Here is a 19,571-nt window from a genome sequence, read left to right as displayed (position 1 = left end):
CAAAGTCTAGAGACATCGGTGCCAGACGGTCTGTGATATTTATTTTTTTTCTGGCAGTGGTAGAAAACACAAACATTATCAAGATATATTTACTATTGAGATCTTGTAATCATTAGTCTGTGCCACTTGAATGGAATCCAAACTTCAGTAACTTGAAAACATCTCAATCACAAACAGCTTAAAGCAAATGACAGTTTTACACACGTTTTATGAGTTCGCCAATAAATTATCAACTTGGCCTGTGTCTAATACTTATGTTGCTAATATACACCAATCAGGCATATCATCATGACCACCTGCTTAATATCGTGTTGGTCCCCCTTTTTGCTGCCCTGACCCGTCATGCACTGTGTATTCTGACACCCTTCTATCATAACCAGCATTAACTTCTTCAGCAATTTGAGCAACAGTAGCTCGTCTGTTGGATCGGATCACACGGGCCGGCCTTTGCTCCCCATGTGCATCAATGAGCCCTGGACACCCCTGACCCTGTCGCCGGTTCACCACATTACATTACATTAGCGTAACATTATGAACACCGACAGGTGAGGTGAATAACACTGATGATCTCCTCATCATGGCACCTGTTAGTGGGTGGGATATATTAGGCAGCAAGTGAACATTTTGTCCTCAAAGTTGATGTTAGAAGCAGGAAAAATGGGCAAGCGAAAGGATTTGACAAGGGCCAGATTGTGATGGCTAGACGACTGGATCAGAACATCTCCAAAACTGCAGCTCTTGTGGGGTGTTCCCGGTCTGCAGTGGTCAGTATCTATCAAAAGTGCTCCAAGGAAGGAACAGTGGTGAAATGGAGACAGGGTCATGGGTGGTGATGCACGTGTGGAGTGAAGGCTGGCCCGTGTGATCCGATCCAACAGACGAGCTACTGTTGCTCGATTTGCTGAAGAAGTTAATGCTGGTTCTGATAGAAAGGTGTCAGAATACACAGTGCATGACGGGTCAGGGCTGTTTTGGCAGCAAAAAGGGGGACCAACACATTATTAGGCAGGTGGTCATAACATTATGCCTTGTTGGTGTATGTGTAAACTACTTTGTGTAAAGGTATTTTGGAGCAAAATGATGAATAGTGAGTAGACTTCCTTTATATTTATTACATCTCAGTCATTATTTTAGACTCAAATTCAATTTATTTGTATACCACTTAACAGTGGACATTACCTCAAAGCAGCTTTACGGAATTTTAGAAACAAGTCAGTCTCCTTTCATGAGTTCTGCTCCATCTTCAACCACTTTTAAAAGATTCTCTTGAAACTTTTTGTCTCATGGTTTATTTAATGTGACACTTAAACGTATGACGTATGATGTTATGGACAGCACTTTGAATGAACCACTGTTCTTTATAAATAAAATTTCAATTCAGCCTTCAACTTCACTACTGATGATGTGTTAAGGATGTAATGTGAGGAGTGATGTGTGCTGGAGAATATCAGCCCCAAAGAAATGATGTGTTTTACTTTAAGAAAGAAATTTCCAGCAGCTGAATGTTGTGTACATGAAAAAAATCTAAAAAAAAAATTAAAGAAACCACTTCACTACATGAATTCATTTTTTTGGTTCTTTATTAGGATTAACAGGACAAATCACAAAGTTACCAAATGAAGAGTACACACTGAAGCTGAGGGATCAAGCCCCACAGGACCCTCATCATCTCTCAGAGAGGTGCAGGACATGTGAAGAGAATCGTTTTTCGGAGAGTGTGTAGTGTTGTTTGGATCACTGTAGCTTTAAGATTAGAGAGAAACTCGGCACTTTTTGCCCCCCCCCCCCAAGAGTGCCGTTTAACCGTGGTGAAAGTTTCGAAAGCTCTCACACATTGCCTGCGTTATTGAATAGTGTTTTTCCGAGAGGACAGAGTGAGAGAAGCAGAGATCTCGGCTCAGTGCTACTTTCTAACGTTTCTCTCTGGACTGAAAAGAGGTTCTGGAAAATCTTTCCTTGAAAGCGGAGCTCTGATTTCGTTCCGAAGAGATTCCAATAAACCCTATTTTATTTCTTCAAAGCTGCACTTATTGCTGTGCCTCCACATTTGTGCCATAGAAATCTTAAGAGTAAACTAGGGGAGGGGATACGGGAAGATAAATATCAGTGCACTGGAGGAATCCCACTGGTCCGCCGTAAACATCTGGTAAACAACCTGGTAAAACACGCTAGCACGCTCGAGGGAAGGAGATTACCTGAGAGATGTTGGGGGACCTTCTGCTTACAGAGGCTCAGTCTCTCTCACATACATACACATAAACCAGCCTGAATAAACCTCCTCTACAGACACAAAGCTGAAACATCAGCCTGGCAGGTCACTTCTTACCCCTTTATGGTGTATAGAGTTTGTATACACAGACACACAGCTGGATTTATTCTAGTAATAGTACTTTTAAGCTCATAGTTCCTCATTTCTGAGAATTTTGGTCACACAGATAAAAGTGAAACATCAGAGACCAAAGCGGACAACATTTCCTCAGTATTATCCATATGAAAAACTAAGTACTGACAGAGGGGTAAGTGATACGAGTTGGGGCAAGAGTATTGATGCATACAATAAAACACTGCTTACAAAACATGGACAACAGCTAACTAATACACTTTGGAGGAGGGGGTGGGTGGGATTAGGATTTAATAATAATAATTAAAAAAAAAAAAAAGAGTAAAGAAAACCCTTATGAATAAAAATGAAAGAAAAAGGGGAGTAGAGTTTAGCTGACTACACCAGAGCAGAAAGTACAACCACACAAGCGGAAAATGATGTGGAGAGAAAGAGGAAAATGAAGCACTGATGAGGCCTGAGAACAGAAGCACAGGTTCACTGCTTATCGCTAAACAGACAGAATGAGCCTAAATCCTCCCATTAGTCAATCAGCGAGGGGTCTGGAATGCTTAAAAAGAGGAAGAAGAATGGGTGGGCCCGATGGAAAGGGGGCCCTCGTCTTTTAGCAGGTAAGGTATGCATAATGAAGCGAAATGCATCTTTCGTATTATCAAAGATTTCTGGACTTATTTTGTTTCCGTTTTCTCCACTGGACATTATTTCTGAATAACCAATTAGGATTTTTTTTTTCTCCTCTTTTGTTTTTCGTCGTCAGTGTGAAAACAGAAAAAGGGAGAAGAGGAGGAGGGGAAGGGAGGGAGAGAGATAAAGGGAACGCCTCTTCTGCACCTCCTCCTCCGGTCTGCTCGTCTCTCCTCCCCAGCCCCGGTCTCTCCTCCTGACTGAGCCGGAGGGGGCTGCCGTTAGCAGCGGGTCTCGTAGATGCCGCTGCGGCCGATGTAGCGGACCCATTTGATCACGTCGTGATCGCTGTAGTTCAGCTTCGGCTCGAACACCTTTAGGTAGCGCACCTTGAGTCCGGACGGGGCGAACGGCACCTGGGCGAGAACAACCGGAGTTTATCATTAGATCTGTAGAAATACTAGCAACTGAGATTTACTAACGAAAGTACTAGCAAAGAAGTATGTGCATTTTTCTCATGGTGCACAGAATATTTCAATAATAATAATAATAATAATAATAATAATAATAATAAATGTGAATAATAGAATATTTATAATATTCATATTATTTCATATTAATCCCTACCTCACTTGGTCACTGTATATAATTCCCAATTTAATTTATTAGCTTTCATGTCTTAAGCAATATTCTTAAAATATGTAAGTAAAATCAGGGCATCATGACCTAACAGTGCATACATATTTTCTAAAAAACAGAGGAAACCACCATTTTGCATGTCTCATACGAAAATGCCCCCCAAGATGGAGATAAACTGAAACATAGACTATAAAAGCATATGTATTTTACAACGTTGATGTCACAGCGCGACCCTTTGTAGGCGTATTGTGGTTTTGTGTGTGTTTTGAATCTGCGAGACATGTGACAAGACCTCAATCTTGCCTCCTCTCTCTCTCTCTCTGACACCAAAAACACACACCTACTGACCTAACAGTTAAATAATTTTATGCTAAACACCTTATCAGAGTAGAACAACTTAATAATTACAAGGACATTACACTAAATAAACTGACCTCAAAGTTCATGGAGATGGGTGGACGGGCCCACTTCTTCTTGTCGTTGGTGGGCAGCAGCTCAATCTCAGCACTGATCTGTGACTCCTTCATGCCAGCCATCCTCTTGATCCTACACACACACACACACACTTAAACCAAACTGAAGGAATCTACCAAAACAATGGCTTGTTTAATTGGCATGAACAGGCGGCGAGAAAGCTGCAGGTGCAACTCACTTCCACACGATGGCGTTTTCACTGGCCTTATACTTGGCTTTTCCCTTCATGCAGATCACCTGCACACCACTGGTGTTGAGCGGGGTGGGAATGCGCACCTAAGGACAGATAGCAAATAACTATAAACAAATTTTTAAAAAATATAAAGAATGCATTGGCAACTGCTCACCATCAAACACATGGAATCTTAATTAGTTCATCTTAATTATAGGCATGTGACAATATAAATAAGGATATGGTTCATTATAATATGTAAGAAAGCATGTGTGCACAAAGTCTGCACAAACTATTAACATGATTTGTGAGAAACATTGTGCAAATCTTAAAAACATGGACTACATTAAAAATATCCTTTTGACAAAACAACCCTCGCTCACCTCAATCTTCTGTGCCAGGAGTGAGGGTTTGAAGTTGGACTTGATGACCACCTTCACCTCCAGCTTGGTGCGCCCCACCTCTCGTACAAGAGGAATGACACGGAACGGCAGGATGATGTCCTTAGTGGTGCGGTACCTACAGCAAGGACACGCGCAGACGCAGAGAACCGCTTAGAAAAGCGCAATGACATCTGCTGTGCTTCTACGTAAACACGCACGCACGTACCTCATGAGCTCGTACTCTCCGTCCGGTGGGATGAAGCTGATGCTGCGCTCCGAGTCGAACTTGCTGAGTCGGACACACTGATGGAAGGTGCAGTCGTCTATGGCTATAGACTGTTTCCCACTACTGCAGGGCATACACAGGAGACACACACTCTGAATAGCAAACATCACTGCGTCTCAGACCAGAAGATGTATTGCTTAAGTATGTCTGTGTATTGGGAGAACACGGGGCACATTACAAAGCTAGATATGCTATTAAGGGTAAAATTTGGATATCAAATATCCATTTAAGTACAGAGTTCATGGACGGGGGGAAAACTTGGGATGGCTAAGGACAAAACACATGAATTCGAGAGAAGGGAAAAATTCTCAAAACGGAATCTTTGCATACTTTACAGTTCTACTTTGTTTTCATCATCGCCTGATTTTTTTTGGTCGTCTACACTACAGTATGTGGACACTTGACTATCACACCCACATGTGGGCCTTCCCCAAACTGTTGCCACAAAATATTACGGTTTCCCTTCACAGGAATTAAGAGGCCCAAACCTGTTCCAGCATGACCACGTCCAAAGCAAACTCCATAAAGACATGGCTTGCCAAGGCTGGACTTGGAAAAACTCATATTGCCTGCACAGAGCACTGACCTCAACTCCTGAACACCTTTGGGATTAAATGGAACTGTGATCCAGGCCTTCTTTCCTTGTAATCTAGTAAAAAGCCTTTTCAGAAGCAGAAGGTCTTTTCACAGCAGCAAAAACAAGAATATATCCATGGTTTATACGCTAATCACCAAATGCACCAAGCACATGCCCATGGTTTTTGACTGGGATGTTCATGCAGCACATATGTGTGTGATTGTTCAGATGTCCACATACGTTTGGCCGTACATTGCATTAAGCTGTTGCCAAGAGAAACATGGAAAAGCATGGCCTACTAATGCTATATCTGGAAGCAGAAAGACATGGAGTCATGTTCCGAACCTATAATCTTTCTTTCTTTGTATAATGCTGTGTTCTGAGCTCTTACAGGTGCTTTGAAACTGACTGGGTTTTTACATCCATGCAGGAAATGTGAATGTTACATGACCGGAGCATGCTCCATGATTACAATAACACACTGAATAGACTTTTTGTTGCACTAATATAATTATAAAGACATTAGTAAGCAGCTGCACATGGCAACTAGCTCAGCTGTTGGCTCATGCAACATTTGCTTTATTATTGTGGCATGCTCTCTCGGTAAGCGGCAAAAACAGTGAATTTAATAGTAATAATAATAATAATAATAATAGTCTAAACTATATTTATAGAGTTCTGATGTAACGGCTTGCATGGATAGTTTTACAAATGTGCAGGACAGATGTTTACAGATGTCCACAAATAAATAACCAAATAAGGTTTTCATGCTGTCTGAGGCTCATGGGATAAAACAGATCTCATTTAAAACTCAATTACACCTATGTCCCCTTCTGCACACAAAATACCATATTGTTTCACGTTGCATCAGATGTTAATCCTGTATTTCTCTCTCTGATCATTTCTGTACTTTTTGTTTAAATTGTAATGTCTGAGATTACTATGAATGTACATTTCTACTGTGGCTGAGCGGACATTCGAGAAAGCGATTGCTGCGCATGAAATATTTCTCTACATGGAGTCTGTCAAAATAAACGTATGCACCACTGAGAGTTTAACTGTACTGGGGGGGGGGGGGGGATACATGATCACATCCCTCCTCTCTCCTGGCGGTTAACTGATTATACATTCATTAATGCTAACGAAATCTCAGAGAAGCAGAAGGCACATTCCTACTTCAGAGAATGACAGAAACACACCTGAGACTTTAGAAACTAATAGAGGGAAATTTGTAGGTGGATGACTGGGTGAGGAGTGAGAGGTACACTACCTGCCTCCCAACTCACTGCAGTCCAGCAGAGAAAAGGGAAAAAAAAACAAAAAGGTGCAAATTACGAAATAAAAAAAACCCCTGAACATGAAAACAAATGGCAAGCCACACTTACAGGAAAAAAACAAAAAGAGCAACATGCAATTACAGTGCTCACATTCAACAAAGACGACAAAACCATTTTACAGTCCAGTCCAAAAGTCACAGGAAAGTGGTACTGATATTATATGTATATCCCTGGTACTGACAATATCATATCATACGTGTCCCTCTGACCGACACGGTCAACATGTGGTGACAGAAGATACTCAAATACTACTGTTAAGCAGGAGGACGTTCCTCTCTTTAAGCTGCCAAGACTTGAGCAGAAATTAATATTTTTAGTAAAAGCAGTATTGAAGGTACAATCAGAGGCAACACTTTACACTGAAGAAGAATTATCCTGGTGACACACACAACACACTTATTCTTACTCTGTGCTGATTAGTGAAACTTAATGTTGATTTCCACTTGGAAGATGATCACAAATTAAGGGTTTGTGGGCTTTCTTTAAAGAATTTTGATTGATCAGAAATAGGTCCTGTGGACTAGGTTCACTTCATGCACTGGATGCAAATGTACACCAATCAGGCATAACATTATGACCACTCAGGTGAAGTGAATAATCTGTTAGTGGGTGGGATATATTAGGCAGCAAGTGAACATTTTGTCCTCAAAGTTGATGTGTTAGAAGCAGGAAAAATGGGCAAGCGTAAGGATTTGAGCGAGGGGCCAAATTGTGATGGCTAGACGACTGGATCAGAGCATCTCCAAAACTGCAGCTCTTGTGGGGTGTTCCCGGTCTGCAGTGGTCAGTATCAATCAAAAGTGGTCCAAGGAAGGAACAGTGGTGAACCGGAGACAGGGTCATGAGAGGCCAAGACTCACTGATGCACGCAGGGAACGAAGGCTGGCCCGTGTGATCCGATCCAACAGATGAGCTACTGTTGCTCGAACTGCTGAAGAAGTTAATGCTGGTTCTGATAGAAAGGTGTCAGAATACACAGTGCATGACGGGTCAGGGCTGTTTTGGCAGCAACACAATATTAGGCAGGCATTCATAATGTTATGCCTGATCAGTGTATACTCTTTTTCTGAGTAGACATTTATATAATATTGATTTTTTTATTAAAATATTATGATAAATAAATTAATCTTGCAGAATTGGCAGCTTAAGAAAGACAGGAATTTCCATCTTTTCCGGTTTAAGGAGAGTGAGGGAGGTATAATGATATTACCAGCTGTGCAATCAGAAACTGTGGTAACCACAGAAACTCAGCTGGATGGTGGCTTTTTAAGTGATTCATACAAATTGGTTATTTATACAAGGCTGAAATTTTAGTTGCTTAGTCCTAAACAGAACACCATTTAAAAACAAAAACAAGAAACACTGCGTCTTACTTTTCTCAACTAAACGGCCCAAGCCCCAAAAAGCCATGTTGATTATTTTTGATTAGAAAGCTCTCCGAGGCTCGCACAAACTCAAAGCCTCAACCCCACTCCCCTAATCAATCTACCCATAATACAGTGCACATCAACATTAAACCTTTAATCTCTAAAACCAGCTGACATTTTTGCAGCGCTCCTATACAAACTGTGATATAACATGTATTAATAATGTGTATTAATAACGTGATGCCGCAGAAATCCAGACTCAGGACTGAACTGTACGGTTATTTTATGTATAGGTCTTCATTTCAAGGTCAAGAAGAACTAATTAAAAAAGAAATCCATGTAAATAAGTTTACAACCATCTAAGTGTAGTTTCTCACCTCTTGCCTGCATCGTCAGTAGTGCCCCCTTTGCCCTGCTTGTCGATGACGATCTTGTCGTTCATGCCAAACTTGCACTCAGGCATTCCGCTCAGGTAGCTCTTCATAACCACACGACCGGAGACGTGGGCGCTCAGCACCTGACCTACATGCACACAACTATATTACTAGCCATGTCACGGGCACACAGGGTTCCAATATACACTAATCACCAAATGCACCAAGCACGGCATACAGCAATTACAGATACGAGCACTGCTCCTAAAGCCTGGTGTGCTAGTTCAGCAGCAGTATTGAGCGTTACCTTGCGGTGACATGAGCAGGTTCACGCTCTCCAGAACATCCAGGAAGAGCTCGTTGCGACGGTACTTGATGCCCTCGCGTCTCCATCCGATCTGTCCGGTCACCTGACTGGTGATCTGAGACTGCTCTTCTTTAGTCTGGAGGCAAATACAGAGGGGGCATGAAGTCAAATCCACTGTGTGAGTGAGAAAGATTTGGAGAAAACATTTCTAGATAGCGACAGAGAAACGATCACGGGTGAGCTTACATGATGCTGGAAGGTAGGTTGTCAGACCAGGCACATGGAGCAGGGAGAGATAAAGAAGAGAAATCAAATGAGATTTTTTTTTTAAGTGAGTATTGAACTGAAATAGTAAAAATAATAATGATTTGCACTAACCTGGCTCTTGATGCCCTGTTGAGTGATGAAGGTCTTCAGTGCTCCGGTCTCAGAGTTCTGTGGGTACCCAAAGTCCAGGATCTCTACAGTACGTGAAAAGAACCAGGTAGAAAGCACAGATTATATAAATAAATAAAAAATGCTTTTCTTCCTTATAAATGGTACTTGACAATCTTTTCTCTCTCATCCCTTTTTATCCCCAGTTAGATTATTTTTCCCCTCCATCCTTCACTGCTGGCTATCTGTGCCTTCTGCAAATCAACCCATGGCCTAAAAAGTACTCTATGTACATCCATAATTATATAAAACGGCATACTAGTTATTCACTGAATGGTTGTGCACAACATTATCCTAATATATCATGTTGCCAGCACTTAATTTATGATGAGGCTCTCGAAATACATCAGGATTTTTGGCACTGTTTGTGCTTCTGGAGATAAAGACAGTCCCATTTGGATAGCAGCACAAGACAGCTGCTTATACTGGACAACATTCAAGAAGCGAAGGAAGTGACCTGCTCTGGGAAGGTAACTCCATTACTCTGATTAGCTTTATATAGGATGGGGGGGGAAATGATAACGTTTTTGTTAACCTTGTTAAAAACATCTCAACCACGTAGATAACATTGCTGCAGGATCCCGGGATGTTGCGAAGACGCTGCTCTGTCTGCGCGGTATTTTCTTTAGGTTTTGATTTTCTTATATACAAGGCATAAAAATCAAAACCTAAAAAAACCACAGCACAACAGAAACTCCGGCTGCTGCTTGTGGGAATAAGTGAGCTCCTGTAATACCGGGTTACAAAGACAAAAAAACAAAACACAAAATATTCAGGAAAAGGAAACAGGCCAAAAAGAGATCATCATCAAATAACTGCTTATATTACAGAGTGAGATATGTAGGTGTGTTTTCATACAAATAAATTCTATTGTTGTCTTATACCATGGCCACATAAATACCAGCTACAGAAACACTGTACACACACACACACAAAAGTAAACAAGTTTACATTTCCAAGCCAATCCATCATCTGGTGAATACTGAGCTTAAAAGCTTTTGACTTACAGCAGTTGCACGATTTCACAATGTGAATAAGGAATAATGTTTAGTTCTCATAGCCGTTTCCAGGGGTGTGATGTTACTGTGTGTCTAGATGGACATTATTTTTGCCATTAAAATGATCTGTAAAGCATCAGATTTCCCATTTTCTTGTATGCCTATTTTTTTGTATACATTTTTGTTTATTTTCAAACAAAAAACATTTCGCGGCATCCTTACTTTTACCGTTCAACCATAACATTATAACCAGTGACAGGAAGTGAATAAGACTGATGATCTCATCATGGCACCTGTTAGTGGGTGGGATATATTAGGCAGCAAGTGAACATTTTATCCTCAAAGTTGATGTGTTAGAAGCAGGAAAAATGGGCAAGTGTAAGGATTTGAGCGAGTTTGACGAAGGGCCAAATTGTGATGGCTAGACGACTGGATCAGAGCGTCTCCAAAACTGCAGCTCTTGTGGGGTGTTCCCGGTCTGCAGTGGTCAGTATCTATCAAAAGTGCTCCAAGGAAGGAACAGTGGTGAACCTGCAACAGGGTCATGGGCGACCAAGGCTCATTGATGCATGTAGGGAGTGAAGGCTGGCCCCCTGTTCCACTCTGAAGTGTGAACCAGTTTCTTTAGAAGTGTTTAATTGTAAAAGGGTAATTGAGTGAATGTGAAAAAAGTGTGAGTTTACCATCTAACAGCTCGTAGATCAACACAAAGTTGTTTTTGATGTTCTCTTCACTGATCTTGCCGAAGTAGGCGGTCATGACATCACACATCTTGTAGAGGAACTCGAACACCATGGCGGCGTTAACATTCTGCTTGGTGACAGCAGCCAGCCAGATGTTGGAGCGCTTGACGTGGAAGAAGCTGGTCCGTGCGATGTTGGTGACGGGCGAGCGGACCTGCTGGCGTGCGTGGATCACGTTAACTCGGAACGCATCCACCGCGTTCCTCCTGCAAGAAACAGACAAGCAGAAATTGGTATCATGACACTATTATAGAAGAATGCATCAGACCACCTTCAAAGCCATGAACTAAACAGAAGGGAAGGATGATGTGACTTTCAACAACTCAATATCATTATTAGAGACACCTTTAAATCTATTATATATTCGTATTAATTGCTAACAAGTGGCACAATTTTCTTTAAACCTGAGAGACATGCAGAAGCTGTTTAATGTCTTCATATTTAATAGAAAATGCGTCATTTTTATACCTTTTAGGCTATTTTTAGCAAAGACGCAAAAGATAATGTTTTCTCTAAGACATTCACTGCTGAACTGCTCAATCTGACCAATTGTGTCTCCTGCTTAAGGCCATAATTTAAACCTAGACTCCAGACCGAATCATACATTCTTGTATAATTTTACAAATCATATAATCAGCACACGCTTAGTGCGAAAAATGATCATTCTTCTTGCTGTCTATTAGAACACACAATGCAAACCTAGGGTAAGGGTGAGAAAATACTTTTCAAGTTAGTCTAGTCATTATATTCTCAGCAAAACCAGATCAATTAATATACAGAGCTAGAAAAAGGCTTATAAGGATGCAACCCATGCTGTCTGGAGCACTGACTGCCTGGCCCAAACAAATCAATCAATTAATCATTCACTCACTCAATCAATCACTCAGTCAGTCAAGAAAGTCAGACAGAAAGTAAGAGGCAAAAAAAGACAGAAAGGAAAACAGAAAGTAAGACAAAGACCAACAGACAGAAAGAAAAAACAGAAGAAAGGAAAAACAGACAGAAAGACAGATGTTACAGATGTTAATAAATAGGTTTTAATATAGCCAATGAAGCAGGCTTTCACAAAAAGACAGATGGGAAACATGATATGAATGAAGATTACACCATGTGTTTTTACTTCCGGGTGTGCGTGTGGGGTGTGTGTGGTGGTGGTGGTTCAGGGACGGGTGTGTGGTCACGACTTACTCAGTCCCACCTCCATCAAAGCCCAGACTGCTGCAATCTAGAAACTGTAAACACTTTAAAAATTTACTTTTGTCTTCTAAACACAAGGCACACGTCATACCCTTATATAATCCTCATTACATTGTGATTCGGTTATAATGAGCAATATGCATTTCAGTCATTTGGACTTCAGCGGTTCACGAGAAAAGAAAACCGAGGCATCTGAAAAGCGAACCTTCTCTTCATAACATCGGTCGTCGCACATAACCATTACCGGCCTCCTTCGATCTGCCTTAAGGAGAGATTAGGACCCTCTTTCCCCTGTATTAAGTGAGGGTTTTCATGGTCACCCAACTGTTACACATTGTCTACAGTGCATTATTAAATACTCAGACAGACACACTCTTGTGGTCTGCGACAGCCAACAGAGATTTACAGAGCCACGGTAACCATAGCAACCCCTCCTTGGACAGTGTCTGGGACTTTCTGAGCATCTTTTATATTACATTACTTACTTTATCTTCCATCATAGTTCGTATTATCCGTTGCACTACCTTCTCATACTGCCTTTAAAACTTTTAAAGCAAACCTTTAACCCTGAATCGTGGATCTCAAACTGGGGTCTGTGTAGCATAACCGAGGGATCTATGATTTTTATATTGGGTTAAAGTGATGGTGATCATAATTATTTCCCTTCCATTATCAAAGTTCACCGAGTTATACTTAACAACCTACCTGGCTACAAAATACCGAGCAGGCTTATGAAAATTTTATCATCATCATCTAAAGGGAAATAAAAATACGAGCTGGATGATTCTCAAACATTTATCCCTGGCTGTGAGAAACATTTTAGAGGTTTGCTCTCCTGATACTAAATAAGACTCAACACTGAGCATGGTTGTATCTCTATCTCTGCATGATCATGATAAAAAGCAGAGACGAGACAAAGACAGAAAAACGTCCTCACTATCAGGCAGCACATTTCCTTAGATAACCACGCCTGCTTACACACTCACTCACTTTATCTCTCACATATATATACCTACACTGGGATAGCAAGATCTATACTGAGTGCTTCCACCTGCAATGCAGCATTAGAGAAAATGCTTTCACATAAAAAAAAAAAAAAAATTCTCAGCCAATGATGATTAATAATACTCAAATTATAAGGAAGAACCTATCAAAAGAACGGGAATGAAAAGAATTTGATCGCAGATCGAACAGAATCGGCTACTGGACCAGAATAGATCTGTCATATCTATCCTCCCCATCCTCTGACCTCGTTATTACGCATGCTGCTCGTGGGTGGCGATGACTGACATGGTATCACGCAAATAAACCCAGACAGACTTAAAGCTTGCTGCAGTCACGCCTCACAGAATTGGCTTGCTTGCTGTGACGATCTCATTACCGGGAGAGTTTTGCCCAGTACTCTGATATTCAGTACTTTGTACATGCCCAGTACTCTGACGGAGCTCATGTCAGGAAAAAAACAAATAATGAGGGGCATGCCTAAAAATAACACTGACGCTAGGACGGAAATGAACGCGACACGTACAAGGTAAGCAACACTTACTGGATGGAAAGATCTCCCTTTACCCAAGCTTAAATTAAAAAGCCCACCGTCTGAGTGTCTGCCTCATCATAAAGCTAAAGATGTTAAGGAAGGAGGCGGCTCGGCCCTCACCCGATGTCATCGCGGTAGACGCGTGAGATCAGCACCTCGCCCTTATGGTTGTAGATGAAAAGTCCTCCGATCATGGTGGCGCTCTCTCTCAGTGTTCACGCGCCATGGCGAGAAATCTGAAAGCAAACAAAATGAAAGACAAACCATGACGGAAATGCCAACACAAACACAGAAGATGAACCAAAGCACCAAAACTGGGCCGCACTGTGATGCAGGTCTTATTATTCCGCAGGCTTATTTGCATGTGTGTGGAAAATATAACACGAAACATTGCAGAGGATGAATACTTGCATAGAGTATTAATGCAAATACTGAAGAAGGTGGCACATCTTCCTTTTGACAACATTTTCCTTGTGACCGATAATTGTCTGACCTTTCATTATTTAATGATGCAATGACGATGCATTTCAAGTCTTTCATGTGTACTGTTTGGATGTAATTTAAAGAAACGGATCCTTTAGCAGAAAACAGTCCTTGGTGCAGATACTGCACTCCAAATGCATTTGTCCAAAAAAAAAAAAAAAAAAACCCTGATCTCCGGATGAAGAATAGCTCTTACTTACTCTGTCTTTCAGTTGAAACAGGAGGAGTGAGGGCAGTCTGAAACAAGCCTGAAAACCATAATGCCTGTGCAAAGATTGCGTCATTTTCTCCGAGATCAACATCAAGCCTAAGCAAGCCGATTTCCAATATACGTGATTATAGATATGGAAACCTCGATGTCATTATGTTTCCCTCATATTCTTCTCTGAAGCTAATGACATGGAGCAAAAGAATATTTAATAAGAGATTTGGAACTGGATTTGTGTAATAAAAAAACAAGGAGCACAGTTTTCACCTCACAAAAGCACACTTTCACAACTAATAGTCCAAGTCTGACAACTATTTCCTGATTGTGAGCATAATTGATACTTTGGATCCCGATCAGCTACAACATTTAAAAGCACCTGTCTAATACTAGGTAGGCCATCAGAAAATCTCTGACCCATCAAAACATGGACTCCACAAGACCTCTGGCACCAAGATGTTAGCAGCAGAGCCTTGCAAGTTGTGAATTGTGGCCTCCAGGGATCAGAATTGTTTGTCCAGCACATGCCCCAGATGTTCGATCACAAAGATCTGGTGAATTCGGAGGCCAAGGCCATTATCCTAAAGAAATTGGTCACTGCTATTAGTGAATACGGTTGCCATGAAGGGGGTTTTAGGTAGGTGGAATGCCACCCATCTAAATGGCAGGACTCAAGGTTTCCCAGCAGACTTTTTCTTTTTTTTCTTTTCTTTTTTAAAGCCATGTCAGCTTCGATGGCTATATTCCTGGCGAGTCCGTTTTTGTTATTCAATATTAAAACTAGACATGTTAAAGAATCATTTTTTTAAGAACTTTAAATCTAAATTTGGGGCTACTGAGTGTCAAGAGAATAAAACAAGTTCCTTCCAGTAGTGAAAGTATTACATTCGAATAAAATATGTTTATGTATGGACAGAAGGGTTTTTCCCAGCATGCCACTGCTTAACTTCCCGTAATGCGTCCTAGTGCCACGTCTTCCCCAAGAAAGCAACACACCTCAACCCAGCTGTCTACACAATGTAAAAGAAAACAGAACAGGCCACCTTCTACTTCTATTGCAACGTAGTCTGGTTCTCAGGCTAACGTGTCCATTGTAAGTTCATTCAGGTATCAGCATGGGTGTTCTGACTGGTCTGCAGTTTGCGAATGGAATTCTTGCCACTGATTGGACGAGACATCCGTCACTCAAGGTATTCAGTAAGTCCAGCAGGCTGTGGTAGTAGAAAGTTGAATTGTGTGTATATGAACACAGCTCTGCTCTTACAGCGCTCCTTACATGGTTTCATCTGGAACTGCTTAGTCTTCGAAACATACCTGCGTTCTGTAGGTGTGTTTATAGACGTCGCAAACTAATCTATAAGCCATGAAACGCTATCAGTATATCTCGAGTGACACAGGTCTCATCCAATCAGCGGCAAAAATTCCATTTGCAAACTATACCTACCTTTTATGGATTTGTTCATTTGTTTTGAACTTCTCGGCTACCGTATTAGACCCATTTTTCCTGCTACCAAAACATGCACTTTCAGTACTTGCTGCCAAATATGTGTATATTTGTTATTGTTATAAAAAAAAAAACAAGGCTCCTCAATCCACCTGTCAATAGTTTCAAAGGTATAGCTGATCACTATACAGGTACACCAACTAGGCATAACATTATGACCACCAGCTTAATATTGTGTTGGTCCCCCTCTTGCTGTCAAAACAGCCCTGACCCGTCATGCACTGTGTATTCTGACACCTTGCTATCAGAACCGGCATTAACTTCTTCAGCAATTTGAGTTGCTGAAGAAGTTAATGCTACGAACAGTAGCTCGTCTGTTGGATCGGATCACACGGGCCAGCCTTCGCTCCACACCGGGAACACCCCACAAGAGCTGCAGTTTTGGAGATGCTCTGATCCAGTCGTCTAGCCATCACAATCTGGCCCTTCGTCAAACTCGCTCACTTGACCATTTTACCTGCTTCTAACACATCAACTTTGAGGACAAAATGTTCACTTGCTGCCTAATATATCCCACCCACTAACAGGTGCCATGATGAGGAGATATTCAGTCTTATTCACTTCACCTCTCAGTGGTTATAATGTTATGCCTGATCAATGTATATGCGTATACATAAATATTGTGAAATGGGCGGGGCTTAAACTCAAAACCAATAGATTGTGAATGCAAACCAAGAAAAACATTTTTTTTCTGGCGAGTCCTAACCCTAGTATCTTGATTTAAGCAGATGTTCGATTCAATTTATTTTCACATCTGTAGATAAAGATTACAAAACACTACAGATTTTTTAAAGCTCTATACACCAGTGTGTGATTCTCTCGAGGCCTGTCCTTTTAACAGGAATTCAAAATACACCTTTACATTGTAAACTAGGAGAGAGACGAGCGCGCGCGCGCGCGCACACACACACACACACACCTTGATGTAGCGATGCACTGTATTCTTAAAAATTCAGTCACTGACCTTGAACAGCTCTTATTGACAAAGATGAATTTATCTTCATCATGGCTTCTTGAGGGACATGAAATAAATCCTTCATATCCTTATTCATATATAAAGTCCAGCCATATTCCATGCATTTATTAATAATGTGTTTATTTTGTAAATAGAGCAACAGACTCGTCAAATACACTGCAATACAAATCACAATCCATCACATTCTTAAAGAAAATTCGTCAATTGATGGGTTTAAGGTCAAAGCTTAATTAAGGATACAGAAGAGATATTTTTCCTCACACTTACCTCCAGGATTCAGTCAGAAATATGTAAAGTACACGAACTGGCAATTTAGCTCGTAGAAAAAAATAAAATTAATCAAAGAAAAAAGGGAAGGAAATTTCACATCATAATTTCACAGAACCGCAGCATCCAATATGTCTGCCGCTAAAACCGGCCTTTCCGGGGTTCAATCCTCAACGGATATCTAGTGCACTAGATAGAGCGTAGAAACCAATTATTCCATAACGTGGTGTAGTGCACTCGTGTTGAAAAAAGTGAGCAATTTAGGACACAGCCCAAGAAAATGTGTACTTCCCTAAAATAACACTCGAGTCGTGGCTATTGCAATATTCTTGATAGTCACTGCTGTATAAACTGACAAGTAATAAAATATTATAAAATATATATATATATATATATATATATATATATATATATATATATATATATATATATATATATATATATATATATATAATGTATTAAACTGATATCAGGGTTGAAAATTGTTTCCGAGACCGGAAAAAAAATCTGACCAGCACTGCAGGGCGACTGGCTAGCTGCCTCGCGACATCACGATTGACGTTTATTTGAAAATAATCTTATATTTCTTAGATATCAAACCTAAACAATGAAATGTATAGGATAAACTGTGGTTTTGTGATATCCCAGGTTAAACAGTGCCAAAGCAAACGAGGCTATATTAATAGTTTTTACAGACAAGCTAGCGTTATTAGCCGTATGTACGCTCGTTTCGTTTGAATTGAATTTCTTCTTCTTTCAAGACACTCTTTCAGTACATTACAACCAAAAGACAAAATGACTCTTTAAGCTTACCAGGTGACTGTATAACTGCCACAAAACCGGGCCGGAATCGCCCAAAGAACCGTAGCCACAAAGCTCTGTTATTCAGTGAGCTTTGCAACACTATAGCGGTCACTGATCAGTCATTCTATTCAAGATGGCCGACCGCTCCCTCCTTCCGACCAGCGGTAAAAAAAAATTTTTTTACACACCCGTATTTTCGTGGAATCCACATACTGCTCCACGATTGGCTGTAAGTACACGCGTACGAGCCGTCACAATCCTATTGGAGAAGAAGGACGATAAGTAGCCAATCATAGATCTGGAGGCGGGATCAGTCGGAATATGGATGGGGTGAGGGCGCGCCTTCTGTCAGCTGACTCGATGCATAATGACGTCACGTCCAACCCAGGAGGAATAATAATAAAAATAATAATAAAAAAATATATATCAGGTTTTCGGATTAAAATAAAAAAATATTTTAAAACCTCGTTTAGAAAAAAAAAAATTGTGTGCATTGTTTGAATTTAGGTTATAGTATTAAAAGAGCGATAAGGTATAGCTGGACAGAACAAAGCAAGTGTAATGGTTGGTGATATGGAAATGTCTTTAAACATCTATATTATTATCATTCATTTATTCATTCCACTTTATTTTGGTCTGAGTCAGGGTGGATCCGGAGTCTACACACGTTCGGGGCGATTTAGCATAAGCAGTATACCTACTGGTGTGTTTTTTGGGAGGAAACCTGAGAACCCAGAGGAAACCCCATGCAAATTGAGAGAGACCATGTGAAACTCCACACAGAGAGTAAATCGAGCTCAGGCTCAAACTGGGAGCCCTGGATCCTGTGAGGTGGCAATATTACCCGTATCAGTGTGTGTGTGTGTATTACAATACTTGTTATATCAATGTAATGCTTAATACTTTTGACACATGACACATTTCAAATGACAGATTCACCAAACACAACAATGTAGGCAATAAAACTATGTTTATAAATAAAAACAATTTGTTTTGGCATAAAACAGTGTACAGCGATTATTAAAATTGAACCATTTGATACTAAACAGCATCGGTTTCTAATCATTAAAAACCTGTGATAAATGTATTTTGGAAAAAAAAGAAATAATGAGTTTACAGAAATACAAAGAATCATTAGACTTTAAAAATACAGGATGTTAATGTTATGGATAAATCAACAGGCGATGGATTTATGTGATGCATTGCTGCTGGAAGAGTAAGAAAGAGAAGGATGTTTCGACGGGGTGCAGGTTTACCTCACAGTCTGCAGTTCAGTCAGTTAGTTAACAAATTCTAAGCGATTTATAAGCAATTCTGCATGAAAACAAAAATCTCTTCTCTGGGAAACGAAACCCATGATTTCAGATTTTTTCTAAAAGAAAACAAAGTGCACAAAGCAGTCTGTGTGTATAAATTTATCATGTTACACATGAAACTAACAGGATCACGTTTAGAGTTCTATATCGTCTAATATTCTGTTATATTCAATGAATGTGGTTCCTTTACTGGGGTTACAATCTTTCACAAAGAACATACAGTAA

The 19,571-nt window shown here is 40.5% G+C and overlaps 1 protein-coding gene across 1 annotated transcript; it reads right to left on the bottom strand.

Annotated features, from left to right (window-relative positions):
• Positions 1-1,562: 1,562 nt before the first annotated feature.
• Positions 1,563-18,200, bottom strand: ap2m1b (adaptor related protein complex 2 subunit mu 1b). Its single transcript, XM_058388012.1, has 13 exons — positions 18,040-18,200; positions 13,912-14,027; positions 10,998-11,263; positions 9,260-9,342; positions 9,128-9,133; positions 8,882-9,017; positions 8,578-8,722; positions 6,767-6,781; positions 4,860-4,982; positions 4,634-4,769; positions 4,257-4,354; positions 4,039-4,150; positions 1,563-3,381 (listed from the first exon to the last, which is right to left on the bottom strand). The coding sequence occupies exons 2-13, from the start codon at positions 13,983-13,985 to the stop codon at positions 3,247-3,249; spliced, it is 1,329 nt and encodes a 442-aa protein (XP_058243995.1). The 5' UTR covers positions 13,986-14,027; positions 18,040-18,200; the 3' UTR covers positions 1,563-3,246.
• Between the last annotated feature and the right edge of the window lie 1,371 nt (positions 18,201-19,571).

The sequence above is a fragment of the Hemibagrus wyckioides genome, linkage group LG04, assembly GCF_019097595.1.
Source record: "Hemibagrus wyckioides isolate EC202008001 linkage group LG04, SWU_Hwy_1.0, whole genome shotgun sequence".
In the NCBI taxonomy this organism is placed as follows: Eukaryota; Metazoa; Chordata; class Actinopteri; order Siluriformes; family Bagridae; genus Hemibagrus; species Hemibagrus wyckioides.
The sequence above is the reverse complement of the archived record's forward strand: the minus strand, read 5'-3'. Positions and strand labels throughout refer to the sequence as shown.

Excerpts from the sequence above, each read along its gene's own strand:
- ap2m1b (XM_058388012.1), bottom strand. The coding sequence starts at position 13,985 with ATGATCGGAGGACTTTTCATCTACAACCATAAGGGCGAGGTGCTGATC. Across the intron at positions 11,264-13,911 it reads GTCTACCGCGATGACATCGG|GAGGAACGCGGTGGATGCGT; the intron begins GTGAGGGCCGAG and ends TGTTTCTTGCAG. Across the intron at positions 8,723-8,881 it reads CCTGCTCATGTCACCGCAAG|GTCAGGTGCTGAGCGCCCAC; the intron begins GTAACGCTCAAT and ends GTGTGCATGTAG.